Source organism: Haliotis rufescens, unplaced genomic scaffold (assembly GCF_023055435.1).
Source record: "Haliotis rufescens isolate VD_foot unplaced genomic scaffold, xgHalRufe1.0.p SCAF_39, whole genome shotgun sequence".
Taxonomy (NCBI): Eukaryota; Metazoa; Mollusca; class Gastropoda; order Lepetellida; family Haliotidae; genus Haliotis; species Haliotis rufescens.
The window spans coordinates 4,006,604-4,033,109 of record NW_025964101.1 but is presented as its reverse complement, the minus strand read 5'-3'; the positions used below and the strand labels follow the sequence as shown (position 1 = coordinate 4,033,109).

Below are 26,506 nucleotides of genomic sequence, written 5' to 3'. Positions count from 1 at the left end.
TACAAGACATGTTTTTCTCTGAATGGAGAAGTCATAGGATTCCTTTAGAACCCAGAGAAACACTTTTCCATTTGTTGGAATAACTAATATTAACTAATTTTATAAAAAGCCGAAAGTGACATTTATTTTACAATGTAATATGCAATATGATTTTATCGTCACGGGGAATAAACACATTCCTTGTCAATACAAGTGTGGACTCGTGTTTATGGAACTTCACTGATCCTCTCCGACGTTGAATCACCATTATGACCAATCAAAACAGCTTCACTTGCAGCACGTGCATGCTGCACGCGCAGGTTGAATGTTTTGATCGTCTAGGGATAGTTTGTGTCGTATTCATTCAAGCAGCGATGTCTTCTTGGCTGAAATCAAGTAAGAAAGGAAATTGAACAATGAGAGCAAAACTTTAACACATCGTTGTGACTTGAATGAAAATGATAACAATATGATTTATTTTTCATTATGGCCCATGTTCATGTTGTTCCTGAAACTCGCCCAACCCTAACGTTGTTGGCCTTTTTCTTACTTTTCGAAAGCAAATTCGAATCCGGATCCACCGTTCTTTTTTCATTCCGCATTCGCCTGCTTTTTATACAGCACGACCGTGTTAAAAAGTGGTTGCTGCGACAGTCGTACCCTCTAAGATAGGGTCATTCTAAGTGATGTGATGATTTGATATGAATTTTTTTTTTGGTGAAAATTCTGGAGAAAAAACATTATGCTTTAGACCTTCCGAAAATAAAGAAATTGCCTTTTCACACAAATTACATTGTTGCAAGGCGTGTTTCTTTAAGAGATATTCAGACTTATAGTTTTGAATAACGTTTTTTATGGCAGATAAAACTGTGAAATATCTAATCTTTATTCAAAATCACACCTTTTACCACTTTTTAAATTAAAATTATCACACTTTAGCCTCACCTCGGCATTTTGTATTCTTTGGCCCATGAACCCATTTCTTAGGAATTTCACGAGCACGGTACACTGCTGACAAACCTGGAAACAATCGGAGCGGACCGCGATTGGAACCCATGATTATAGGTTCCTTGCGTGCCCAAGGTACGCAACTCTGCACATGTCCTGACATGGTGTAAGCAATATGTCAATGCAACAGTGGAATTCATACCTGTATCTCCACTACGCAAACAAGCAGACTGGAAACAAAGAATCAATAACGATGTCACTAAATCAGAATTCACGCAGAATGGTGTCTTATCGGTGTAAAAGGTCTTATTTTAGTTGCATTCAATCACATTGGACCTATGGGCATGACCACCATGATGGTCATCAACACCATACCTGTACGAAGCGCTTTGTCACAGCCACACGACTACACTTTTGAATCATTATATATTTATATCGATATATCGATTTAAACGATTACCTGTTGTTATATATTTTAATCGAAATTCAGAAATATATTATTAAAATGGCAAATATATTATGGTAATATTCAATATTCACATAACACCCTTCAAATCAATTTACTAATTTAAATATTATTATTTATTAAATATTTCATTTGAAATACTTTTAGTCTGCCTCAAGGACACGATGGTATTCGGAGTAAGACCATGAAGACAATGCAGAAAAAATACATAATATGTAGAAAATGTGACTTTTATTGTCAATTAATGTGTTTATCTCATCTCTTCCCCTGAAATATCAATCAGTTCTGTTAGGTCACTCGGTGCGAAAGCCATGATATTTGACAAGAAAAGACAATTGGATTTAATATATCCCTGGCAATCGATTTTGATATGTATTATTAATTCATTCCAGGAAATATTTTTTTTATACAAAATCTATCAAATGTTTCACGTTTGTTGGTGAAATCGATTACTCCAAAAATTATAATATTATCTATTTATAATATATTTTAATTGTAGCTGTGTTCCAATCATATATCGCGTTGGGAAATGTGGGGAATCGAACCCGGACCTTCAGCGCGCAAAGAGCGACACTTTGCCATGTAAGCCACTCCACCGCTGAGCATCACAGGATGCTTGAAGTAACATCGTCGCAAGTGATCGTCGAGTTAATTAATAAAAATAGGTTTCACAGTAGCATATGCTTCCTGTCCTCAGCGTTGAGAGTTGACGGAGTAGCCTAGTGGTAAAAGTGTTGTTTCGTCTCGCTGGAGGACCGGGTTCGATTCCCCTTTGCTGGTGTCCACCAGTCGGAAAGCTGGATAATTGTTGGAGGTTGTTTAGTGATGAGATAAATAGGAAGTTTTTGAAATCACTTACCTAAAAACCTCACGCAATTCATGCGACTTACTACACTCTCATTGAACTAGATTATCATATAGTCTGTGAAATCGTTTATTACACAATACATTTCTCTCCTCTAAAATTAGATAATGTTTCGGATGCTGATTTCATGTGGTATAGAGCTGTTTAGGCCTGGCTAGACTTGCTTTTGTACATCTATCTAGATTTGTTTTGTTTTTTATAAAATCCATACATTCCACGGTCATGGTGCGGGCCTACAGAGTTCCTTGCGGTCTGTCTTGTACTTCTGCCACAGGCGAGAAGTGTCGATTCGTCACATGTTACACAGTCCACTCAAGAAATTACTTTTTTAATCCATTTCATTTTTGTAAGATCTACACATTTAGATAAACACACGTCGTGAAATGGTTAACGGTCATTGGGAAAATATCCTAAAATGTGGGAAACATTTTCCATTTGCGTAGTTATCCGTTGTTTACATTGGTTGTACGGCTCCACGTGCTGTCATCGAAGCCGAACGGAGAGCTGGCGATACCGTCACTTTGATGTGTGAAGATATATTGTCATACTCCTGTCGCAGTTGTAGTAGCATATCTATATAACAATCAAAACGACATCTAAAGCGCAATGAAAATGCTTCCATTAGGCAAGTTTGCTCTGATTTCAGAACAAGCGCCTTTGTTTACAACGCTCACGTGATATGCAAATTAGCTCGTGCCAGGGTGTAATACTACGTCATCTCTGCGTAGGAGTGTGGACTTGGTATACTTACAACAGCATAAACCACATTCGTCATACACACAAAGAACTAAATAATCACATCTATCAGCATACCACCGACACCAATGAGTAAATCGCAAAATTTGTTGACGTTGATAATAAGATAGCTTGAACGTGGCATATCCAATTCCTCATGGACAAACGTTATATGCGGATATACCCCATTTGCAATAATTAACTGTATTCGAAATGCAAATAACGTTATCCGTTTACGATAAGGATTGCACAGTGTTAAGTAGTTTGCCGATAGACTTAGCTCTGTGCAAGCAAATTGATGGTTTACCCTTGCTAATCTCTCGTCGGAGAAATTATGTCCCGGCGATAGATCAAGCTCTCGGAACCTAGGTACGAAGCAAACATGACTTCGGAAGATAAGGGCTGAGTGTGGTGACACAACTTTTGATGAAAATTGATTTTTCTTGTTGTTTTATAATGTATGTAAACACAGATCGCGCGATAAGGCCGCTCACTGATCATGCGTTCGTCTGTATGCACAGGTGCTGCCTCTAAATCACGTGACGATGACAAGCGTTGATGACGACCGTCATCGCAAAATCATCTGAGACCGGATTAGACCAGCTTGTATCACTCCGAACCAAAATCCCGCTTGAAAGGACATAAACCACGAAAACGGAAATATTTTTTGGCATCGGCGCGATTTATATCCTGCGCGTCAGTCATTTTAATTGCAATGTTGTGTTTGTTTGTTAAACTAATAGTTATTCCCAGAAATAACGTTATCTTATTTAAACATATATATCTACAAAATATAAAGTAAACCTCAAATGGAGCCCAGAACAATGCATAAAGTCGAGGCAATATAGACTTGCCAAATAATTCTAGACTTTGGTTGTATTCAATTTTTATTTATTGTCTAGGGTCCTGTTTAAACAAACGAAGAGAGTTCTTCCTGCATCACATGTGTTTACAATAAAAAATAAACAAAAATAAAGTTCTGCCGCCCTCCTCACTTTTGTTAAAATGTGTCCAAGGAACATTTTTTATTCAGCCTCATAAACGGCGTGACTACATGTATGCGGATATATACATTTCATGATGTTTATAGGCGCGGTGGGGTAGCCTAGTGGTTAAAGCGTTCGCTCGTCACGCCGAGGACCCGGGTTCGATTCCCGACATGGGTACAATGTGTGAAGCCAATTTCTGGTGTACCCCGTCGTGATATTGCTGGAATAGTGCTAGAAGCAGCATAAAACAATACTCACTGAGGCACTCCAATCGTGACTCTTGGTGATAGTAAGAGGAAAGATGCTAGTGAGTGAGTGAGTTGGGTTTAACGCCGCTTTTAACAGTATTCCAGTTATATCACGGCGTGTCAGCTTAATGTGGGAGGAAAGCCCGAAGTGCAGGTCACAGACGTTTACCACCTCGGTGAAAACCACGAGCACGGGTATGGTGCTGACAAACCTAGAAACATAATCGGGGCGAACCGGGATTCGAACCCACATTCATAGGTTTCAGGTGTGTCCAAGGGACGCAACTCTGCACAGCGAATCGCGGTGCCTTAGACGACTGGGCCACCAGTGCCCCCCGAAAAGATGTTAGATAATGTATCCCATGACTTTTTCAAGAGCGACCCGTTCTTCTGTTCTCATCCGTGAGTTCGTTTGTTTGTTTGTTGTTTAACGCCGCACTCAGCAATAGTCCACTATATGACGGCGGTCTGTAACAAATCGAGTCTGGACCAGAAAATCCAGTGATTGACATCATGAGCATCGATCAACGAAATTGGTATACGATCACACGCATGAACCATGTCATCGATCCCGACCACCCGATCCCGTTAGTCGCCTTTAATGGCGAGCATGGGTTGCTGAAAATCAATTCTAACCCGGATCTTCACGGGTCTCCTTCATCAATAGTCAGTGACCGTGCCTCATACTCATGTGTTCTATCATACACCTCACTGTCTCGACCAAGTCATTTCATTACGTGGTGGCACCTGGTCACATGTAAGGCGAAGTTAAGCATCGTTGCGGAGAGTGGGTGGATGGGTGACCGTGTTCGGCGGATTGACTTTTGAAAGTTTCTGCAATGCATTTTTTATCCTGTCACGCGGGTATGTGGTGTCTCTTAGGCAAGATACTTTGTTCGAAGCATGCCTCTGTTCACGCAGCAGTGAATGGGTACCCGGTAGAAATAGAATAGGTGACATGACTGTAAACTTTCCAACGCCTCATGGCAGTTTATCTTTTGCCCAGGGGTCTGAGTGAGTGAGTGAGTGAGTATGGTTTTACGCCGCTTTTAGCAATATTCCAGCAATATCCCCCCCCCCCCCCCCCCCGGGGGGTCTGAGAATAAAGTTGCTTGAGTGCACAGAAGGGGGTAATGATAAAGTGACACTATTATTATTATTATTATCATTATTATTATTTCTTTTATCGTTGAACCAGAAAATAAGCAAGATCTCGTTATATGCACCACGCTAAATATCAAGCCTCGTACTCACTAACACACTCAACAACCACTTTTTTTTACGTTTGTAGTGTCGATGTATTGCACCCAATGAATTGAATGCGTTGGTTAGAGTTTACATGTTTCCCTCCAGGTAATCCCCAAATGGAGCGAGGAACATGACGCTGATTTCCCCATACCCACGGCCCCGTCCCCCTCCCCCTCCCACCCTACCGGGTCTGTCTGATACCCCTATACCGTCCCCCTAGACGCCGGCCACCCTTCAACGCACCTCAAGTGCCTGGTTGTCGCATTCGTCCATGTAGACAGCCAATCGCTCACAGCGAAGCCTCCTTGAGTCCAGGAGTCGAACCCGATGGCGACGTCGTTTTGTAAACATCGCCGTCCGCTACCCGGGTACCCTGATTCCATCCGAGCAACGCCCGGCCTGTGAGCGTAGCGCGTCCTATCTGTACGTCAGCCCTCACACTTTGAAACCTGGATGGCCTTCCTGAATTGGCATTAGCGATTAGCATATGTCTAGTAACAATAGGATCGGTCGGTTGGGTTGCAGTCACTGCAAATATGATGTCTGGTCACTCCAGTGCAGGGAAAGAGACCGACTCTCCTGTAGACCAGATGGACATATCTGATACAAAGTCCAAGATTGATCCAAGGTGAGAGTAGAGGTGTTATAAGCAGAATATGACATATACTGATATGCATCAGTCTCTGTGTGGTAGGTTATTCTATAATATTGCTTCAAGTGAACATTCCACGTACATTTGAAACATACAAAGTCACATTATTTTGACGATGACACTATAATGTAACTTAGAATACCTTTTTCATTTTTTAAATCATAGAATCAAAATCAATTAGAATTTTGTATATATACTTCCATCTCTTAAAAGAAAAGCTTTATCATACATGATATATTTGACATAAACAAATATTGATGGACAGGTCTGGTCCAGCAGTTTTCAGGAAATACTTAAAGAATAATTTATTTTTTTCTAAAATTCGTAAACTGTATACGTTTTTATTTGATAGACGAGTACATAAATTTATTTGATTATTATTTACCTGGTTTGAGATCATAAATACAAATGCCAAATATTTTGCGGCACATTCTGTCAGTAACAACAATTCTGATGTTTATTAAATACGTTCTTGTTTATTATATTTCAGCGTTTTGTTATAAATGTACTACACTGTAAAACGGCTTTCACTGGCAGATGAAATACTATAGGTTCTTATTCATTCGTTAATTATATATTGATATCAAGTACTTAATTAAATAATTTGTTACTATGTACAATTCATCCCCGCGATTCCAGCATCAACTCCCAGTGACTTTCTTACATATTGTTACTATTACTTCGTTATAATAATCATCACAAGCATATCGGAACCATCTTAATTCATGTGTGGCCTAAAACATATTCTCTCTTGCACACCCAGAGCATATATTTCTTATATATTTAGCAAAACAACCACCCCTGTTCGATTCGCAGCCCCTTCCTACTTCCAGCATAATCTACTCTTTCCCTGTTAGCACTATGTGAAAGTAAGAGACGAAATGGTTCCCCAATACATGATGGTTCCTTCATAGACTTATTTTATTTAACCTTATACATAACTGTATTTTGGGGACTAGATTTTAGTCCAGCAAAAGACAAACATCACTAAAGATAACATGTCTAAGATACCCATAATCGGTTGTGTATTTTGCGAATCTATTTATTTTTATTTTTTAAAAACTTTAAAATAATAATTTTAAAAAATAAAAACATGTAGAAATATTCTTTGAGTACTAATCGCCAGTAGATGTCTTTTTAAAATATTTTCAATTGAAACTCAAATATGTGATAAAATCAGCTGAGAGATATAGTTTCTTTTGCTTCCCGGGTTATATTGTATAGTGTTGTTTATATTTGCTGCTCCCTTGAACTAATATCAGTTTCCATGACGTGATTTCTGTAATAATAAATAAAGGCATATCGGAGAAGAAAGATGATGTCATACCAAAGAAACTTAAAAAAAAGTTTAATGTTTGGAAACACAAACACAGAATATATCAAAACAGTTTTAGTGTGTGTAGGTTCATTTATTACGCAATTTAAACATCTTTTAAATGTGGTATCTACAATATTTGACTATTCGATTTAATCATATAAATAACGAATTGTGGGTGACATACCTTCTATAAGCATATTAAGATATAATTTCCTTGTGTATTAACGGAGTGGCTACCGATTTCATTTAAATGGTTTGACCGAGTAACGGGTACATGAAACAGAGGTTGATAGAGTAACGGGTACATGAAACACACAGAGGGCGTTCGCTTACGGCGACGTACTGAAAGGCGATTAATTGATTAAGGTGCATAAGAACAACTTGGTTATTAAAAACACACAATTCAAGGAATCTTGACTGATTGAATACAGCTAAATTTGATCAAAACAACCGTTAGGTCTACAGTTATCATTGAAATGTCATATTGGAAGAATTTCACAACGAAGGTCATGTTCTTACAACGAATGTTAATATTCTTCAACAAACGCAACACTATTATATAGTCATTGTAAATGTTTAAGATTGTCGTATTACATTTTTAAATAGGATTTAATGCGCACTTTTTTGTAAAGCAAGAAAACTCAATTACTAGAAGGACGAGCTTTGTAATAAGCTGCTATTCAAATCATATTCAACTTGATTCTGCGTATATCTGCGTCGGCTCCGATAATCAACGAGTCAACTGTCATAAGTTCCTGAATACAGTATTGTGTTACTTCACATTTCAATAATATTAAGGAGCGTTGTCATTTTTTGTGTGTGTATTCACTTGGTGGTAGAGGATCTTATTTCTTGAAGTCGGGTGTAAAAGGAGCGGGTATAAGAAGGTTGGGCATTGATGTTATGAATGCAGAACAAGGCGACGCTTTAGTTCTCTGTTTGGCTATCCGTACGGCCGGTGTTGACATTTCCAACCTTCGATAAATGCGCTCTTAAAGCAACCAGTAAACACGTGAATATCACTGAGAACGGTACTTTACGTTATTTGGAATTGTCGATGTCTGGCTTCATCACATTTACCACAAATTATGCCACAGTTTTTCGGTAAGGGAGCTGTTCGAAGCTTCAATGTGTCATATACAAAACGTACTTTTCTTAAGTTTGTGACAAAAGTTGACAAAAGTTGATTTTTGTCGTATAGGATATTTGCAAATTTGTTAAAGTCCCTCCTCTCACCGAACTCGGCTAAGAAGAGATATTTGTAGCGAATAATTCGATCTTTGTAGGTAATACTGTTACTGTTAGTAACGTTTGTGGCTATAGGATTGTAGCCCCACTAAATTACACATTGGACTACTCTTGAATACCATTTTATACTTTAGAATTGTACACTTTGATAAGTATATATGTTTTGTACATGTTTTTTTTCTTCAAATATTGCCATTTTCAAACACTTCAGCTGAGATTTTAAAGAAATAAATTGGAACTCAGTACGAATATTTCCATTGCTTTTACATCTGTGACTTAACAGTTATTTAATTAACTCGTGATGTCAGAAACTCCAGGTGAGACTGGGTGCCTATGTGTTGGGTGTAGTTACAGGTGAAATTGATTACCCACGAATCAGCAATGTATGGTTAAGGAGCACATACAGTATTGCTCTGAAATAGAGACTCATTTGCATTTGCAGAGGTCCGTGAAGTGGTCCCCTTGCAATCTGAAACACGGCACTTTGTGTGCACGGTCGGTCGAGGACAACATGCATCAGTATGTGTTGGCCTTGACAAGGAGGACAAGAGAGTTGTTATCATAAGGTTCTTAAAAGCTATACACAAATTATTTTGACAAACTGACAAATATTTTCTGAGGATGCATACATTCACACATTTCACATTTTCATTCGTAGACGCATGCTTGTCAATCCAAAATGGACACTCCAGCTCTTACTTTCCCGTTTTCCAAATGTGGCCAGTTTGCACATTTTTTCCCGCCACAAGGAGGCAGGGGTATCGGAAGGGGTGCATTTCATCCCTGTGGCCTTCAGTTCAATCAAAAGCAGCATACAGTTAATAGGATGAAAGCAACATTACTCGAGACATTGAATGAAACTGTCTCTTAATGTTGAGAAAATACATCAAGTTCAAAAATGAAAATGGGATCATATTTCACAGAATTGATTCTGATTTTTTTCAGAAAATGGATGTATAATTATTTCATTTCGTTAAAAGGATAAAAACAAACATATTTGAAATTAAACTTTACAAAGCGTATCTTAAGGGTCATGAATACTCTTAGAAATTGAAATATGTGATTGTAGTTTTCAGAGTGACACATATTTGTTTCTGAATTATAGAAAATCAAATGACACGACGACCTTAGCAGGATACAAGGACAAAATTTTAACATGGTAGAACTTGAAAGATGTATATGCTATTTTAAAGATACATTATTCAGTATTCCCCCATATTATCATGATTCTGTTTTTGAGACGAGTGTAAGTACATGATTCTAATATGTTTTTAAAACATTGTAATTGAAAAGTGTACTATCATATGAAATCCGCGTTTAACTGTTTGTTTACATTTACATAACCAGTATACAAATACATGGAGTATAAATTTTAATATTTAGAAATCCGGGGCTTCAAATTACATCTCGTTAACCATCCAGTCTATTTCATATTACTAATTATGAAATTAATAACTTGATACAAGACTATAACTTTACAATTACATATTCATCGAAACAATGTGTCTTTATCAGACTTCTATCACAATGATAAATACCCGCTCAGTAAATGATATGCTTAAACAGGCTTTTCCCTGATCCCTTTAAGTGAACTGTTTGTATTCCATATCATTTGGACGGCATTTGTGTAAATATCGACACAGAGGTATTGACTAGAGGTCTGTAAACAATAATTTGGGAATTACTCTTAATACCTCTGTATTAGCACAAATTCCAAGGTAGGCCCACAGAACTCGGCATTAATCGGGGGTAACAAAGAAAATTGTTTTCTCTGGTCCTTTGCCCGTACAGCCTCTCCATGCCTATTAGAAGGGCGACGCTCTGACGCGGAATGGCAAAACACGGATCATGGCCGTCTTCGTTCAGCACCTGCTGGTCTTGATTGGGGAAAGGGGTTTGGGGAGACATCAAATCAAAATAAAACGTGGGTTTATCAAACAATGGATATTGTCTAAAATTGAGATAAATAGTTCTTGATAGAGACTTATATTTTAACAATTAATTGCCGAAATTAAAGCGCAATATATTTTTTGTTCTTCAGTCGAGTTGAAGCCAAACGCAACACGAAGACATGTAACGTTTTATGGATAAAATACAAAAAGAGGAACTGCCCCATTGATCTTGCCCGAGTCATACATGGAGACGCGTCTGACGGTACCACCAATCACATATCTAGTAAACTGAAGTGTAACAACATAACATTATTATTATGGTTCTGATCTTCAAGCCATCTCTTGAAAACAGAAATCATTTTATGCTTATTTTTATTTTCATTATATTGCATGTATGGCGAGAATGTACTTCACGAGACAAGAGGCTGTATATTACTTTTTATTTTTTTATGTTCCTAATGTGTTTTAGATTTAGTACAGGAAACGCATTGAATTAGGAATAGTAAAACATTTCAGTTTGTGCCATACACTGTGCGTGCGTGCGTGCGTGCGTGCGTGCGTGCGTGTGTTGTTTAACGCCTCCATCATGATTCTTCCATGACACCTATAGGGCGCTCTACAAAATTAATGTTGTCTCCTTACGTTTTGTAACAAAAGTTGATTGTTGTCGAATAGAAACCTAGCTGTTACACTCCCTCCATCCACAGAACTCGTGGACTGCCACTTGCACCAGTTAAGAAGTGATATTTGTAGAAAATAGTTTGACATTATTCCACATATATACGGCAGCCTGCACATGGTCGTCATTTGCCAGACAACCCTGTGACCTGCAACGTCACATGACGTCGAGTACATGAACTGCAATCAACCAAGTCACATGACCGACCATGCATCCGCTTAGTTGTCTCTAGAATGTATTGGTTGCTGGGGATCAGTTCTAACCCAGAACCCCCGCTGTGTTTTTGTTTGTTTGTTGTTTAACGCCGCACGCAGCACTATTCCAGCTTTATGACGGTGAACTGTAAATAATCGAGTCTGGACCAGACAATCCAGTGATTGACATCATGAGCATCAATCCACGCAATTGGGATACAATGACATGCATCAACCAAGTCAGCGAGCCTGCCCACCCGATCCCGTTAGTCGCCTTTTACGGCAAGCATGGGTTTCATGAAGACCTATTCTAAAAGGATCTTCACGGGTAACCTTGTTTATGAACTCACGATTCTAAACACTAGTTGACATTTTGACAAATAATTACACAATTTCACTTGAACAACATTATACACTCATATATATGCAAGAAGGTAAAGAGACACTTTATATTTCTAGATTTTATAAAATCGTATCCTTTTTCATTTCTACGACTAAACATTTCTAAGATCTGTTATCTAATGACATGTTTAGTAACTATTAGACGACCCTTTCATCTGATTCCTCTTTTTATTTGCATGATATCGTCCAGTTCTTGCGACAAATACCCGGCCGCGTCATACCAAAAGTGTTAATTGACGGTACTTGTTATTACCCTGCCTGCGCTCGGCATTGAGGGGCTAAAACTAGGAATGGTGGTTTTCGAGTCAGTATACTGTGTCTGAGTGGGGTATTCATGTAAACTGCAGCATGGTAGCCTAGCAGTATAAAACCGCCATTAGTCCGGACTAGTACAAGCAGCCAGACACACACGTGCATGCATGCATGTCACTATACAAGTACAATAACCTTAAACGCAGCGTTAAACCCCATATCACTTCACCTCACCTTCTAACGACCATCTGGAGGAACATCATGGATTTCGTCGATCTGATATCAATGTTACATGTAGATACACAATTTTGGTATTTCTAAAACACAGATGGTAGTTCGAGACATGAAAAAGAAGATGGGCTGATGCTTGACATTTTTCCGGGTGTACAGATAGACGGAAGATCCTCGTTACAAGAAGCTGTGGCTTGTGATAAGTCACTTAACTACGGCAAATTACGTGTCAAGAAGATATGAGTTTTGATCTCACTGTACACATTAATGCCGGATTCTGATGAGGCTGAGACCACTTCTAGCATTTCCACTGTTCCCCTCTAACATGTTAGGCACATTTCTTATGCTTTCGTGACCAGCTCGTGTTATTCCGGGACAAGCCGAATAGCAACTCGTGCCCCTCTCATGGCCATTTTTCCGACCTGGTTCCGTCTAAGCGCAAACGGGCATACCTAAAACAATTGTCAACTCGTTGCGTAATGGTTCACTTACATTTCCCCATATATTATATATTTCAGATGCAATTTAAAGCACATCAGGACATGCGGAATTATACAGTATGATTGAACACATTAAACTGTGCCTTTGGTATATTTTTAGATGCAAGACATATGTAAAATCAAAAAATATTTCTGAGGGATTCTTTGACGAAGAACTTGAAATCATACGCGCACTCTGATTGGGAGACGAGTCTTCTTGCAGGTTACGGAAAGGGGCGAGTGGTTCCGAATGATTTCTTATGGTCACCGCTCGAATTGCCGAACTGTTGGCATTACATTTGCAACATACCAACCGCAAGTTTGTATCTCGGGTTATTTATGTAAGACGTCATTCTCCGGATATTTACGATATTTTCCAAATGAAAAAATGGGGGAATAAGTTTGTTTTCTGTCGTCTGCTTTTTTTCCATGGATGTGAAAAATTAACGAAGTGGATTAATGCCTAACTATGGTATTTTTACCGATTCGGACCAAATGAAAGTACGCATACATAAGGCATGTCTGCATTATAATTAGGAGTGCGGTAAGTGGAGCTCGACTCGGGCAAATCGGCAATCCTAGCTGCTTCAAATAAACTTTAAAATATTAATAACTTCAAGTTTAGGACGTATAATTATTAATTAGTTGATGGTTACCCTAATTACATAGCTATATTGGACTCCGGGTTAGACTAAATCTTCAGCCAGCATGCTTAGTGTAAGAGGCGACTAACGGGTTCGGGTGGTCAGGCTCGCCGACTTGGTTGATGCACGTCATCGTCTCCCAATTGCGTGTGGGTCTTATGCTCATGACATCAATCACTGGATTGTCTGGTCTTGACTCGATTATTTACAAACTGCCGTCATTTCGTGTTAAACAACAAACAAACAAAGATGCCAAGTGGGGCAAAACAAGGTAGGCCTATACCGAGATGGGGTTTTTTTTTTTATGTAATGGAAAATTGAAAGAACTGTTGTTAAATTTGATTACGTCTATTTAACCATCACTTCTTCCTAAAACAATTTTTTTTAAAATAATCTGTGGCTGAGTTATTTGGTGTAAAATAAATTGTTTCAGTGAAGACTGGGGTAAGAACTGAATTTGCAACCACATGCCCCTACCATGTTTGAAATGTACATTTGTGAGGAAAAAAAGCAGATTTTACTTATAAGTTGTCTTAGACTCCAATCAGCAGTTGTGTATCACGCAAATTTCTTCTTTTCATTTTAAAAGTTTTAAATCAAATTATATTTTAACAAATAGAACCATGTGAACGTATTCTTTGAATGCTGGCTAAGCGCCAGTACAGTTCTATGTTTTTAATAATAATACCACTAACTTAAGATATTTTCAAATCAAACATACATGTATGATACAATCACCTGAGAGGTGTGGTTACTTTTCATCCTCCGTTCAACACGAGGCAATAATCACAACGACTAGATCCATAATGAACATTAGCAACACGCCATGGACAACAAACCGACTTTAAAGTTTCCAGATCGACAACCGTCGTTATTATTACTGCAGGTGTATTTACGTCCTAAAAAAAACATATAAAAAATCCTCCTGTAAATGTTTTCAGTTCAATTCGGTTACGTTTGTAAGCTCTTTTGGACTGTTTTTGCATTATACGTTTTTGCTCTTGGGACATTTACCTCGCTCAGTATTTATCCGTCTACCAGGAACTGTTTTACAAAACACATCATTTGAGTCAATGTCAAATTGTGCCCTAAACACGCCTCAACGTATTATAACATGGCAAACAAAATGTTCAATAATGATAGCTGCTTGTGTATTTTCATACACACCTTTTAGCATTTGGAAGCTGAAAAGCTTTTAAAAGGTGTTAAAATTCCTGAAACGAGTGGAATCATATTAGCCAAATGATCGCGTTAACTATCCCTAGCGTAATGGCGTTGAAGACTGGTGTCTTGCCACAATAAATCCGATCAGCCTACCTTCTATCCCGTCTACAGAATAGGTACGATGTTGAACCAAAGGGCATCCAGGACTACACCTTTCCTCCCTCCGACGTAAGTCCATGTCAAGCAACGAGTTAAACTAAAATGGCCCCCTAGCTTAATTCCCTGTCCTTATGAATGTAATAAGATACTGGAGGTGATAGAAATACCGCAAAGTGTATTAGCATTTTCTAGCGTTCGTGTATGAATTTGGCGTCTCGTCGCACGCGCCTCTCAAAATGGCAGACGTTCGTGTGTGCCACAAGTAGAAGTCAAGATGGCGTCTGGCAGTTAAGTTCTTCCTCAGTCGCGGACAGCATACAGTGGTGTCGGCGCTAATGTCAAGAGGTATCAGATTGCTCCTAAACTCCACAAACCATGGCCATGCTGCACGAACCCACTTACTGGCGTCTGATTTCATTATATAACCGCCGTATGGTTGACCGTTCACTGAAGCTTAAATCTCAATAACGTCAAGTAATTCAATTAGAAACACGAACTGAAATGCTTCCTATTTTATGCTATTTGGCCATAACAACATGTGTATGATGATTTTTTTCTTGCCTTAATTTGGTTATTTGGTCCGTTTTGTAGGAATTAGGAATTAGACAATTTTCAGACGTAGTGTAATTAAATCAAGGCATTTAAATTTCACTTTAGTTGTTTACAAATTTAACATTTATCATGTTGATCAATCTAGCAATGTTTTATTAGTCTTATTATCCAGACATAATGTCTCACTCTCACATAGGGTATAATTTTACGTCTGGTCCGAAACTAGAATTTGGTTCCACATAGCCTTGTCCTTCTTTAACCGACTGATTCTCGAGCTATAACAGAACTTAACGTGTGATGAGCGCGTGGAAGCACGAAAAATTGTGATGAACAAGTTGCATTACTAAAAAATATAAGCTAACCTAACCTATAAAAATAAACGTGAACTGTTTTGGGAGAATGTCCCTTCGGAAGAGTCCATTTCCTGTTTACTGGCCCACCTGCAAATCTTTCACCCAAGTTGTTGTTATCGACTGCACGGATTATGCAGGTCGTTGTCAGGTCGTGATATGTAGCTCACCAGGCCCAAAAGGCCACGTGAGCTTAAGACACCGCAAGTCGTCCGTCGTCCATAACTATTTACAGTTTCTATAAATGCCTTATGGATTAAGCTGAAAGTTGATATGTTGATATTTGTTACCATAAGTGGGTTCAGGTTTGTCCAGGATACATAGTTGGAATTTCAATATGGTCACCAGGCAGCCATCTTTGATTTACAAGGAAAACAATTAAAATATCCTCTCCCGAAGGCCTGGAACTTGATGAGTAAGATTGTCAGTGGGTGTATGTAGTTCCGTGTTTGTTTCAGATATATTAATCGGAAGTCAATGATGGCTGCCAGCAGTCATACTGGATAATACACAATCTCATTCAAATCAGATCTTAGTTCTTGCTACCGCTAAACAAAGATCTGAGGAACCCTATTACGGGACACGTCACAACAACCTTGATGAACTCTGATGAACCATGACATGACTAACAAGAAGTCGACATTAGCCAATCAGAAAGCAGCTTTCTCGAGCTTTACGGCACTAGTTTTAAACTGCCGACTGCCAATTTTGACAGTTCCCGATTCAAAATTTGAAAACTTAACAAAAGACCATTCTGGAATGTCTAATAAATGGCCGCGATTGTATGGTAGTACTTCCTGTGGGCTACGTAAAGTCACTTCCGGTTTAAATGTTTATCCCATTGAAGCGAGAGACAGAAGATCATCCTGACGGTATCAGTCGCACAACCCTTAACTGTCCTTCGGAATACCCATTTTAACATTTTAGGTAACATTGTTAGAAAACACATTCCGACTGTCAGTTTCCCGTTTTGGTGAGCGACGCTCTGGTTAGTCGGATGAATGAAGGTCGTTTTGACGCGACACGTAATGGGATGTCCTCAGATTTTTGTTAAACGGTAGCGAGAACTTAGAGGTGATTTTAATGAGATTGGTAAAAAAAATCATTCATTCAGACCAGTGAAGCTAAAGCTTCACTAGCTTGTTTCCACCAATGATGACAGCCACATTTGTCATGAGGGTTTTCATGATGGCCGTCATGGTAGCCATATTGAAAGAGTTATTAGTAGCCATTACTCTGCCATGTTTGTACAAAATGTCACGAAATGTTGTATTTATTCGTGGGATTCAACACATGTTCCCTTTTTCGCAATATTTTACATTTTGAGCTTACTTGAAGATGCTCTTAAATTCTCTCAAAATGCATAATTTGCTGATTATACGTTTTCTCCTGAGGGCGCTGAACTTTGGCATGTATATCTCCGCATGTTACGGCATCGTACTTTATTCAGATCATTACATTTTATTGTTAGGTTTTAGTCCTCACAGTTTGTGCAGAAACTATTTGAATATCAACTTTTGTTAAGTAACTCTCTTAAAGATATTTCAAACTTTTGACAACATAACCAGGTGAGCTACAGTGTCGTAGCACTATTTTCGTAAGATTTTTTTGGAAGTACAGACACTTCAACAGTGTTTGTTGGCGCTGTTTTCGTGACGTTTACTTAGTTATACGTTTCAATTTGTAGGGTCGATGTATGTTAGAAGATATCTTCTGCGCCACTCGTGTCATGTCACTGGATGAGATGAACACGTTATTTGACAAGAAAATATTCTCTAAATATTCGATTAGACTGACTATTTTATCATTTGATAAAGCTTTTTTGTTTGTGTGTTTAACGCCGTACTCAGCAATATTCAAGTTATATTACGGTGGTCTGTAAATAATCGAGTCTGTACTAGACAATCCAGTGATTGATATCATGAGCATCGATCCACGCAGTTGGGATTGATGACATGCTTCAACCAAGTCAGCGAGCCTGACCACCCGATCCCCGACAAGCATAGTCTGTTACGGCAAGCATTGGTTGCTAAAGACCTATTCTAACCCGGATGTTCACGGGTCTGTTATAAGCGTAAAAAAACCTAGATACTCATGTTGTCAAAGATCTATTTACAGTTCATAATTATCATTAAAATTACATATTTATATGATTACAGAACTGTTCTGGAATATACCCCTTCCTTATATCGTTGCATGCACGTCGGAGAAACTGAAAATGATATTCATTGGGCATTATTTGAAAGGAGAATCAGTTGCCAAGCAACTTAACTACCAGGCAAAAGAAAGTTAAACCATGTTTGATGGTGACTAAGAATGAAACAAATAAAATATGGTTATTCGATTGTTGTGTATTTCATCCGGGTATCGTAGATGTGGGTTTTTTTACCTTGAGTTTGCGAAGATCCGGGATGGTATAGGCCTTCAGCAACACATGCTTGCCGTAAAAGGCGACTAACGGGACGGGTGGTCAGGCTCGCTGACTTGGTTGATGCATGGTTGATTGCGCGGATCGATGCTTATGATATTAATCACTGGATCATAGGATGTGATGCTCATTTCTCTTTAAATTCAGATGAAGTAACTGATAAAAGGTCCTCATCATCTCTGCCCTATTCAAGATATGGCATTATACCACAAACTTCAGTATACTGAACCAAAAACGTTAGGGTTCTGAATATTGTTTTGGATATTTTTAGGGATATTTTTTATGAAACTGTGTGCTCGGTCTTCAGTACAATGGGATTCACAAAATACTCATGATCCCTAACATATGGTGTTCAGTATATTGGTGGCGCCATGGACTTACTTCACGTCGTCACTATTAGGGAGATGTTTAAAAGTTAAGTGTAGGATAAAAAAAACTAATTCTTTAAGTTTTGAGAAATACCCCCCGCACTCAAAACTTAATTGTGAAAGTGTTAACGTCTTCAAAGAGATTCAAGCGAATCCTGATTGCCTATGATTTATAAACTGCTAGTGCGACACAGTAATAGATTTCAAATATGTTAGGCTGGCTGCTTTTTCACTGAAATCGTTTTTGTATTTACGATGGTGATGCGGTTGATTTTCACAGTAGTAGTGGTAGTAGTAGTCAGTAGTAGTAGTAGTAGTAGTAGTAGTAGTAGTCAGTAGTAGTAGTCAGTAGTAGTAGTAGCAGTAGTAGCAGTAGTAGTAGTAGTAGTAGTAGTTCAAATTGCGTTATATTTCCGCACCAAAAAGGGGGTAATGCTCAAAGCTGTAATTCTCATAAAATGTTCATTTTGTCTGATGGTAAACACAACAAAATAATCAACATGTGCATGCAGCTAAGGTTATTCTTTTGGCAATGACATATGTTTTAAGTTCAGTTAAAACAATGAATTCGTCCTTTGGTTACAATTATTAATAAGGTCGTATTATTTATGGCCAGAACACCATCGCTCTTCAATCCTGTTGTAATGGAAGTGTCAGGAAGTGATTTAAATGCTAAAGTCACATCCAGTCTATGTTTGTTCAATGCGTGCACGTAATAGAACGTGTTGACAGGTCACGTGACTGGCGCGTGATAGGCAAACATGGCGGCCATCTTGTCGTGTTGACTGAGCGCTTTACTGTCCCCGATCGCGGCCCATCACAGACCTCATTTCAATCTCCTCATGTATTCATAAGGGTGACTTCGCAGTTTCCATTATCTAATACCCTTTGAATCCCCACACCTGTCATAATTGTCGAAACAAAAGGCAATTTTCTCTGTGTGTGCCTCGATTAGCTGATTGAAACTTTTTTTGATAATTATCAACTAATAAATATGTATTTTTCGGACTTTCGGTTTTGTAACAATATGGTCTAAAAAAAATGAAATAGAGTGGCGATTTGTCAGCTTGGATGGGGAATGGGTTTGTTAACTTAAAAGTAATATGACGTCATTCCACATTTTATAAAAAAAAAAAAAAAAAAAAGTTTCTAAATCACATCAAAAGGTATTTCGGTGTGCATTGTCGTACCTCTTGCATCTTCAATGACACGGGGCGGTGGGGTAGCGTTCGCTCGTCACCTCGAAGACCCGGGTTCGATTCCCCACGTGGATACAATGTGTAAAGCCCATTTCTGGAGTCCCCCGCCGTGATATTGCTGGAATATTACTAAAAGCGGCGTAAAACCATACTCACTCCCCAAATCTTCAAGGACGAACTATTTTCAACAGAATGTAAACCAAAACCGGTTATTTGTCTTAGTAAGAATCACGTTTTTGAGAGAATACGTGTTGCCCATCTTGCCACACGCTCGTATAGTTCATTTGATTGCTAGCTGTAAACATATAGTGAATGAATAGGTTTGGTTTTTACGCCACTTTTAGCAATATATCGGAAATATCACCGCAGGGCAGTTATTCCAGGATACACAAATTATCATACGGCAAAACAAATTAAGAGCGAGTGAGTGAGAACGGTTTTACGCCTTTTTAGCAATATTCCAGCAATATGACCAGAAATTGGCTTCACACATTGTACCCATGTGGGGAATCGAACCCGGGACTTCGGCATTAGGAGCGAACGCATTAACCACAAGGTTACCCCATCACCCCTTAAAAGTATACACCCCGTGGGGCTCAGGTTAGGGGCCACAGCCTTATAATGCATTTGTATGAAACGAAGACAACACAGTAGACACACTTAACAAAACACACTGAACCAATACATTGCAGACAGAAATCACTAAGACGTATGGTACATTAATGTGCTTATGTATTTCCCAGTTCCACAGTTCACTTGGTGTTGAGACGTGACATGTACATAGACATTAGACACGGTGTATGCACGTGTTGTATCATCCCCTATACCTCCCGGGCTAGGGCAAGTGCAGGTTTACAGAAATCCTAGCCCTGGAGATAGGGAGGATGGTGTTATATAGGACTGTCGAGAAATGTGAAGCGACCTGACGAAGTCCATGTTAAACTAGTTAAGCCTGAAGCAGCGTTGTTTTAAATAGATCTTAAAAGCTTACAGAATAAGAAATAATATCTTTTCCTCGTCACAGTAGCAATAAAATCCTTAAAAACCAATGACTCTATTTTATCAAATTTTTGAAAAATAATATTCAAATTATTTTGTTGTTACTTACGGTTTTTTATTGTTCAGGTGATGTGAGATATTATATGTATTTATTATAATATATATAATGGAGACTGCTCCAGTCTAGCAGCTAATATCTGTCACAAGATAAACCAGCCATTGCCCGAACATGATTTAACCATAAGCATCTTCAGATAACGAATGTTATGTTGACGACAGGCCGGATTAAGATAAATATAGTTTATCTCGATTGCCCAGTGTGTATGATTAATCTGGGACCCACCCCCTCCTTGTGGGTGACACATGTCTCCCCGACCCCACGCAGGGTGTGGAATCTGTCAAACAGTCGTTTATAAATGTTCAGTCATCAGCGCTGCTTACACAACAATGTCAACGAGAACGTTGCGTTTTACTTACTAAAGCTCCCAGTTTTCCCAGTGTGCATAAACTATGATAAAAAACAGAGATATAGAGGAATATTTGTTGATATGTTTATGTTAATTTAGATTTCAAGTCGCCAATATATTATCTGTAAGAGAAAATTGGGGCGACCTTTCCGATCTGGTGACATCATACAGTTTCCACATACCACGCTTATCGTTCTGTGATATGATAGGTATAACAGGGTTGTTTTCCGTTTACTCAACAGACTTCTTTGTATTCTTTCGGGGGCATTAGTTGTCCTGTGGTGTTAGGCGACGCACTCCGATGTGTAAAGTTGCGCCCCTTGGCCGTGACAGGATCGGCCGGTTGTGGATTTTGAATTCCACATTCGCTCTGTTTATGATCGTTGATCAGAGCGAAAGTGTACTATTGTATTCAAGGCATCATGTCCACACAGTCATGTAATAATACACTGGTTCGTAAATTAAAAGGGAAGCATGACGGTATTGTTCTTTCAATTTCAATCCTGGAGACTGATTGAGTGAGTTGGGTTTAACTGATTGAGTGAGTTGGGTTTAACGCCGCTTTTAACAGTATTCCAGTTGTATCGTTTCAGCTTTATGTGGGAGGAAAGTCCGACTTGGTGCAGGTCTAAGGCGTATACCACTTTGGGGAAACCCACGAGCACGGGTATGGTGATGACACACCCAGAAATATAATCGGGATGAACCGTGATTCGAACGATTGACGCATGATATATATATATATATACATTGGTAACTGTTCTGATTTTAAACGATCATTGGATGACATACTTTCTGCTGCGGTTTTGTGCATCTTGAAAACTTTGTTCATGTAAATAATTACATTTAACTTAAGCTGATGGTATGATTAAAAAGCGATATTCATCTTCAACTTTTCTAAGAGACGAATTTTCTCTGGAACGTTCGAGCATTTCGGGCACGGTCGACAAACCTGAGATACGAGGGTGGCTGAAACGTTCTGAACCTTTCTATGATTTACTGCGTCGCTGGAGTTGATGGTGCCAATCACATTTCAGCAGACTCCCCTCCGAGGTCCACACACTCTGCTGGAATGCCTGCTGTTGGTGTAAAAAGTCACTGGTGCCGCTACGATCGAGACCAGGAATTCCAGCATGGTTCGGCAAAGGTGGAAACTGGACTTTTAATGTCAGTTAACTCTCTTGTCTCGGGAAGATGGTGGAACTCTGGCGTTGACCAATCTGTAGAATACGGAGTTCAAAGCCACTGCCATGCATTGCAGCCACATACACAACAGACTTGTATACAGGTGCACTGTACTGGTTCACCAACACACATGCAGTGACCTTGAGGATCTCACGCAGTTGCCTGAGCGGATTAACATAATATTGGCCATTAATGGTCTGACCTTTCGGGACGGAGTCCACTTTACTGTTGGAACAGAACATGCCTTCTTTTTCGGAGCAGGAGACGTACGTTTCCACTGCTTTGACTGTTGTTTAGTCTCCGGATGACAGTGGCGAACTCAAGACTCTTTCATAGTTACAAATCATTGAACAAAATCAGCTGGTTCTACTTATAATATAAACCTAAATTTTAACGAGAGATGATGAACCTGGAGCGTTTCTGATCAGGGCCCACTTGCACAAAGCGATCTGAGCGCTAAGATGATCGTTACTCCCATACTTTAGCATAGGCTTACAATAGTCTTAGCGCTAAGATGATCGTAACTCCCATACTTTAGCATAGGCTTACAATAGTCTTAGCGCTAAGATCGCTTTGTGCAAGTGGGCCCAGGAGTCGAAAACCTTGGAGCCCAACGAGCTGAAACCGTATGGCATGGCCAGTTCATTCCTCCGACTGCTCCCATCTCTCTCATGATAGATATCTACTATATGTAGCGTTTGGTGAGTCGTCGATCATCCATCATCTTATCTCGATTTATCAACATTTTCCTTAGTGATGTCAGTTGAAGGTCTTGGATCATCTTCGAGGCTCTATCTTACCCTCATGATCTCCGCTCCCCATCTCTTAACAGTGGCCAAGGAAGGAGCATCATCCCCAGAAGTTGCCATCGCATAGATGGTTAGCCCTATGGGTTGGAGATACTTGATGCCAGCGCGATAGACTATCTTGTTCATTTTCACCAGAGACCATATAATATTATATGGTCTCTGTTTTCACCAACAGAGAATACCTAGCTTTTAGCTATTGCGCTACACTATAGTATAGTGTTGATGTCTGAAGTGTTATATTTTGAAACCTGTTGATGTCGTTGGTAGGAAAGAAAACCATTTCAGAATAAAACCTACATTTCAGTTTCAAGTCTAAAAGGTATCGAGATAAACTAAGAACTGAGATCAAGGCCTTGGAAGCTCTACTTCCGGTGGACAGAACAGCCCTCAGCAGGAAACTCGACAGTCAGACCGTCTTTCGCCTTGTCATCTCGTACTTCCGGTCCAAGATATTTTTCCAAGGTAAGACAAGGTTATACTGATGGCATAAAGTGATGTTTTGTTTAAAAACCCTACATGAAATATATCATTCGGATATTTTGTTTAACCAAAATGAAATTAAGGCAATCTAGAGCATTTTGATAATTTTGTATACGTTGCTATAAAATCAGATCTTTTATTCCAGTTAGATACTTTACTCCATCGAAGTAACGAGTCGGGGTAAAGGATTTGGTTTTAAGTTTTGATTTTTCTATATTATCTGAAATTAATCACAGAACATTTGACATGTAGTAATGTTCCAGAATATGGACCAGTCTGAAAAAAACATATTCACGAGTCAGCGGGGTCAACCTTCAAGAGTAGTATAATCGGAAATTATTCATAAAAAAATCCAAAATGTGAACTTTACCGGGGCTGAATGGTTCTCTTTTGAGATCAAATTCTGTCCTGATGACGACATGTCTCAAATACGTACTACAATTTGTTTGATATAGCTGGACTATTGCTGACTGTAGCAATAAACGCCCACTCACTCACTCACTCATCCATACACTCCTCCTCGCCCACAATGGGACCGCCTCCGTGATCCAGTGGGTTGAGTGGTTCGAACCCGACCGCGTCATACCGAAACACATTAAAAGATGGTAGTTGTTACCCTGCCTGGCGCTCGGCATTAAAAGTCTAAAACAAGAACTGTTCGGCTCGGAGTCAGTATACTGTGTCGGAGTTGGGTATCTATGTTAAACTGTTGGCTAGCACTATAACTTGGCAGTACTCCGGACAAGTACAAGAAGCCACACACACACACACACACACACACACACACACACACACACACACACACACACACACACACACACACAAGTCTTGTACTTCGCTATGTATGTGCAATATGTATGTGCAATAATCTTGAACGCGACGTGAAACCTCCTTTCACCTTTATGTAACAAATGTTTTATTTGTGATAACACTTTCTTAGTAAAGAACAAATTCTAGTTCTTTTGGGGTCCCGGGTGGGACTCAACCCAAAAAGGTACTAGAATTTGTACTTTACTTAGAAACTGTAATCCCAAAGATAACGTATGTTACATTTGACCCCTTTTAAAAGGCATTGTGTATTGATTCCCATTTCACCTCGCCTCTCGCACTGACTCGCTCGCCTTGCACCCACTAGCTGCCGGGTTCTACCAAACCGAGGATGCCAAGCTGGAAGCAGAAGACCCTGAAGACAAGCAGGAGGAGAGTGAACCGGTCAGCGACGGACAGCACGGCATACAGGTGAGAGAACGCTACAGGTGTGTGCACACAAAGGCAACATGGCGGTGGTCAAGCAAACACACGAAGCACCACTTCAGTCCCCCGCAGCACTAAAGTGTGGTGTTGTAATGGTGACGTGGGAGGTCTAGCGACTGTACTTTGTTATGAACCTTGGAATAAACACCGGGCTCCCTGGTAGCAGCAACAGTATGCTAGTTTCCATAAACACTAAAATAATCCGAGATATAATATTTCCCTCTTTTCTGGTTTGTTTTCTGGTCCGATTGCACGGGAGCTTCCGGCAACATTATAAAATGTTTGAACAATGTTTAATGTTTTAATATTTTTGCATTTGTTTATTTCTTGTTTGGGTTATAGAACGGTACAGGTGTGTGCAATATGGTTTGTTTGTTGTTTAACGCTGCACTCAGCAATATTCCAGCTGTATGACGGTGGTCTGTAAATAATCGAGTCTGGACCAGACAATCCAGTGATTGACATCATGATACGATGACATGCATCAACCAAGTCAGCAAGACTGACCACCCGATCCCGTTAGTCGCCTCTTACGGACAAGCATAGTCACCTTTTACGGCAAGCATGTATTACTGAAGACCTATCCTAATCCGGATCTTTGTTTGTTTGTTTGTTTGTTTGTTGTTTAACGCCGCACTCAGCAATATTCCAGCTATATGACGGCGGTCTGTAAAATAATCGAGTCTGGACCAGACAATCCAGTGATTGACATCATGAGCCTTACGGGTATGGCAACTTGGTGGTGGTCAAGGTAAACGAATAACCACTTCAGTCCAGTACGGCACCAAAGCGTGTTCTGGTAATCGTTACGTGGGAGTCTAACTGGCTCTGTACTCTTGTAATGATACCTTGAAATATAGACCGGAAGAAGTTCACCATATGAAAACAATCCGAGGTTCCCCTCTTCCCTGGATTGTTCCGAATGCATGAGAACAGTATAAGATGTTGGAGCAGTGTATCAAATAATGTATTTACTGTTGCATTTTGTTTGTTTAATGTTATTTGATATTTTTTTTATATTATCACAAAATGGAGACTACTGAAGTCTAATTGAAATGCAGCTTTTTGTATTGACTTCTTTATATACATATACTCGTACATTATTTGGTACGCGGGATATGGGGTCTATTTAGAGGGTATTCGGTACTCACCGGTGTGGTATGAGGGACGCAAATATAATCGTATTTGGTACGCAGATTCAACATTTGTGAAAATATAATGTCGTACGTAAATATAATTCCTTTAATATATCATATTTTTCGATATTTATTCAGTACTTTAAATTCAGGTGTTGATTTGTGTTAAGTAGTATTCGTTTTTCAGGTGTGATCAATGAGACTCATGCAAGATTTGATGGTACTCGATGGGAATGGGGGCTGGTACCCGTTTCTGCCTTTTGCATTAAAAGATCTGGAGTAAGGGGTGGTGGGGTAGCCAAGCAGTTAAAGCGTTTGTTCGAACACGCCGAAAGGCCGGGTTTGATTCCCTTCATGGGTACAATGTGTCAAGCCCATTTCTGGTGTCATCCGCCGTGATATAGCTAGAATATATTGCTGGAAGCGGCATAAAACCACACCCATTCACTCTAGAGATACATATACAGTGTTCTTACTGTTCATGATG

At 39.3% G+C, this 26,506-nt stretch overlaps 1 protein-coding gene and 1 long non-coding RNA gene across 2 annotated transcripts in view; one reads left to right on the top strand and one right to left on the bottom strand.

Annotated features, from left to right (window-relative positions):
• Positions 1-312: 312 nt before the first annotated feature.
• Positions 313-15,009, bottom strand: LOC124149177. The gene is made up of 2 exons (XR_006863068.2): positions 14,787-15,009; positions 313-365 (listed from the first exon to the last, which is right to left on the bottom strand). It is a non-coding gene; the product is annotated as an uncharacterized LOC124149177 (long non-coding RNA).
• Positions 5,843-26,506, top strand: part of LOC124149175 (neuronal PAS domain-containing protein 3-like) — a 38,061-nt gene continuing 17,397 nt past the window's right edge. Inside the window, exons 1-3 of the mRNA XM_046520581.2 lie at positions 5,843-6,106; positions 23,454-23,611; positions 24,765-24,868. Coding sequence (XP_046376537.2) covers positions 6,015-6,106; positions 23,454-23,611; positions 24,765-24,868 — 354 coding nt within the window. The 5' untranslated portion in view covers positions 5,843-6,014. The remainder of the gene's footprint in view (positions 6,107-23,453; positions 23,612-24,764; positions 24,869-26,506) is intronic.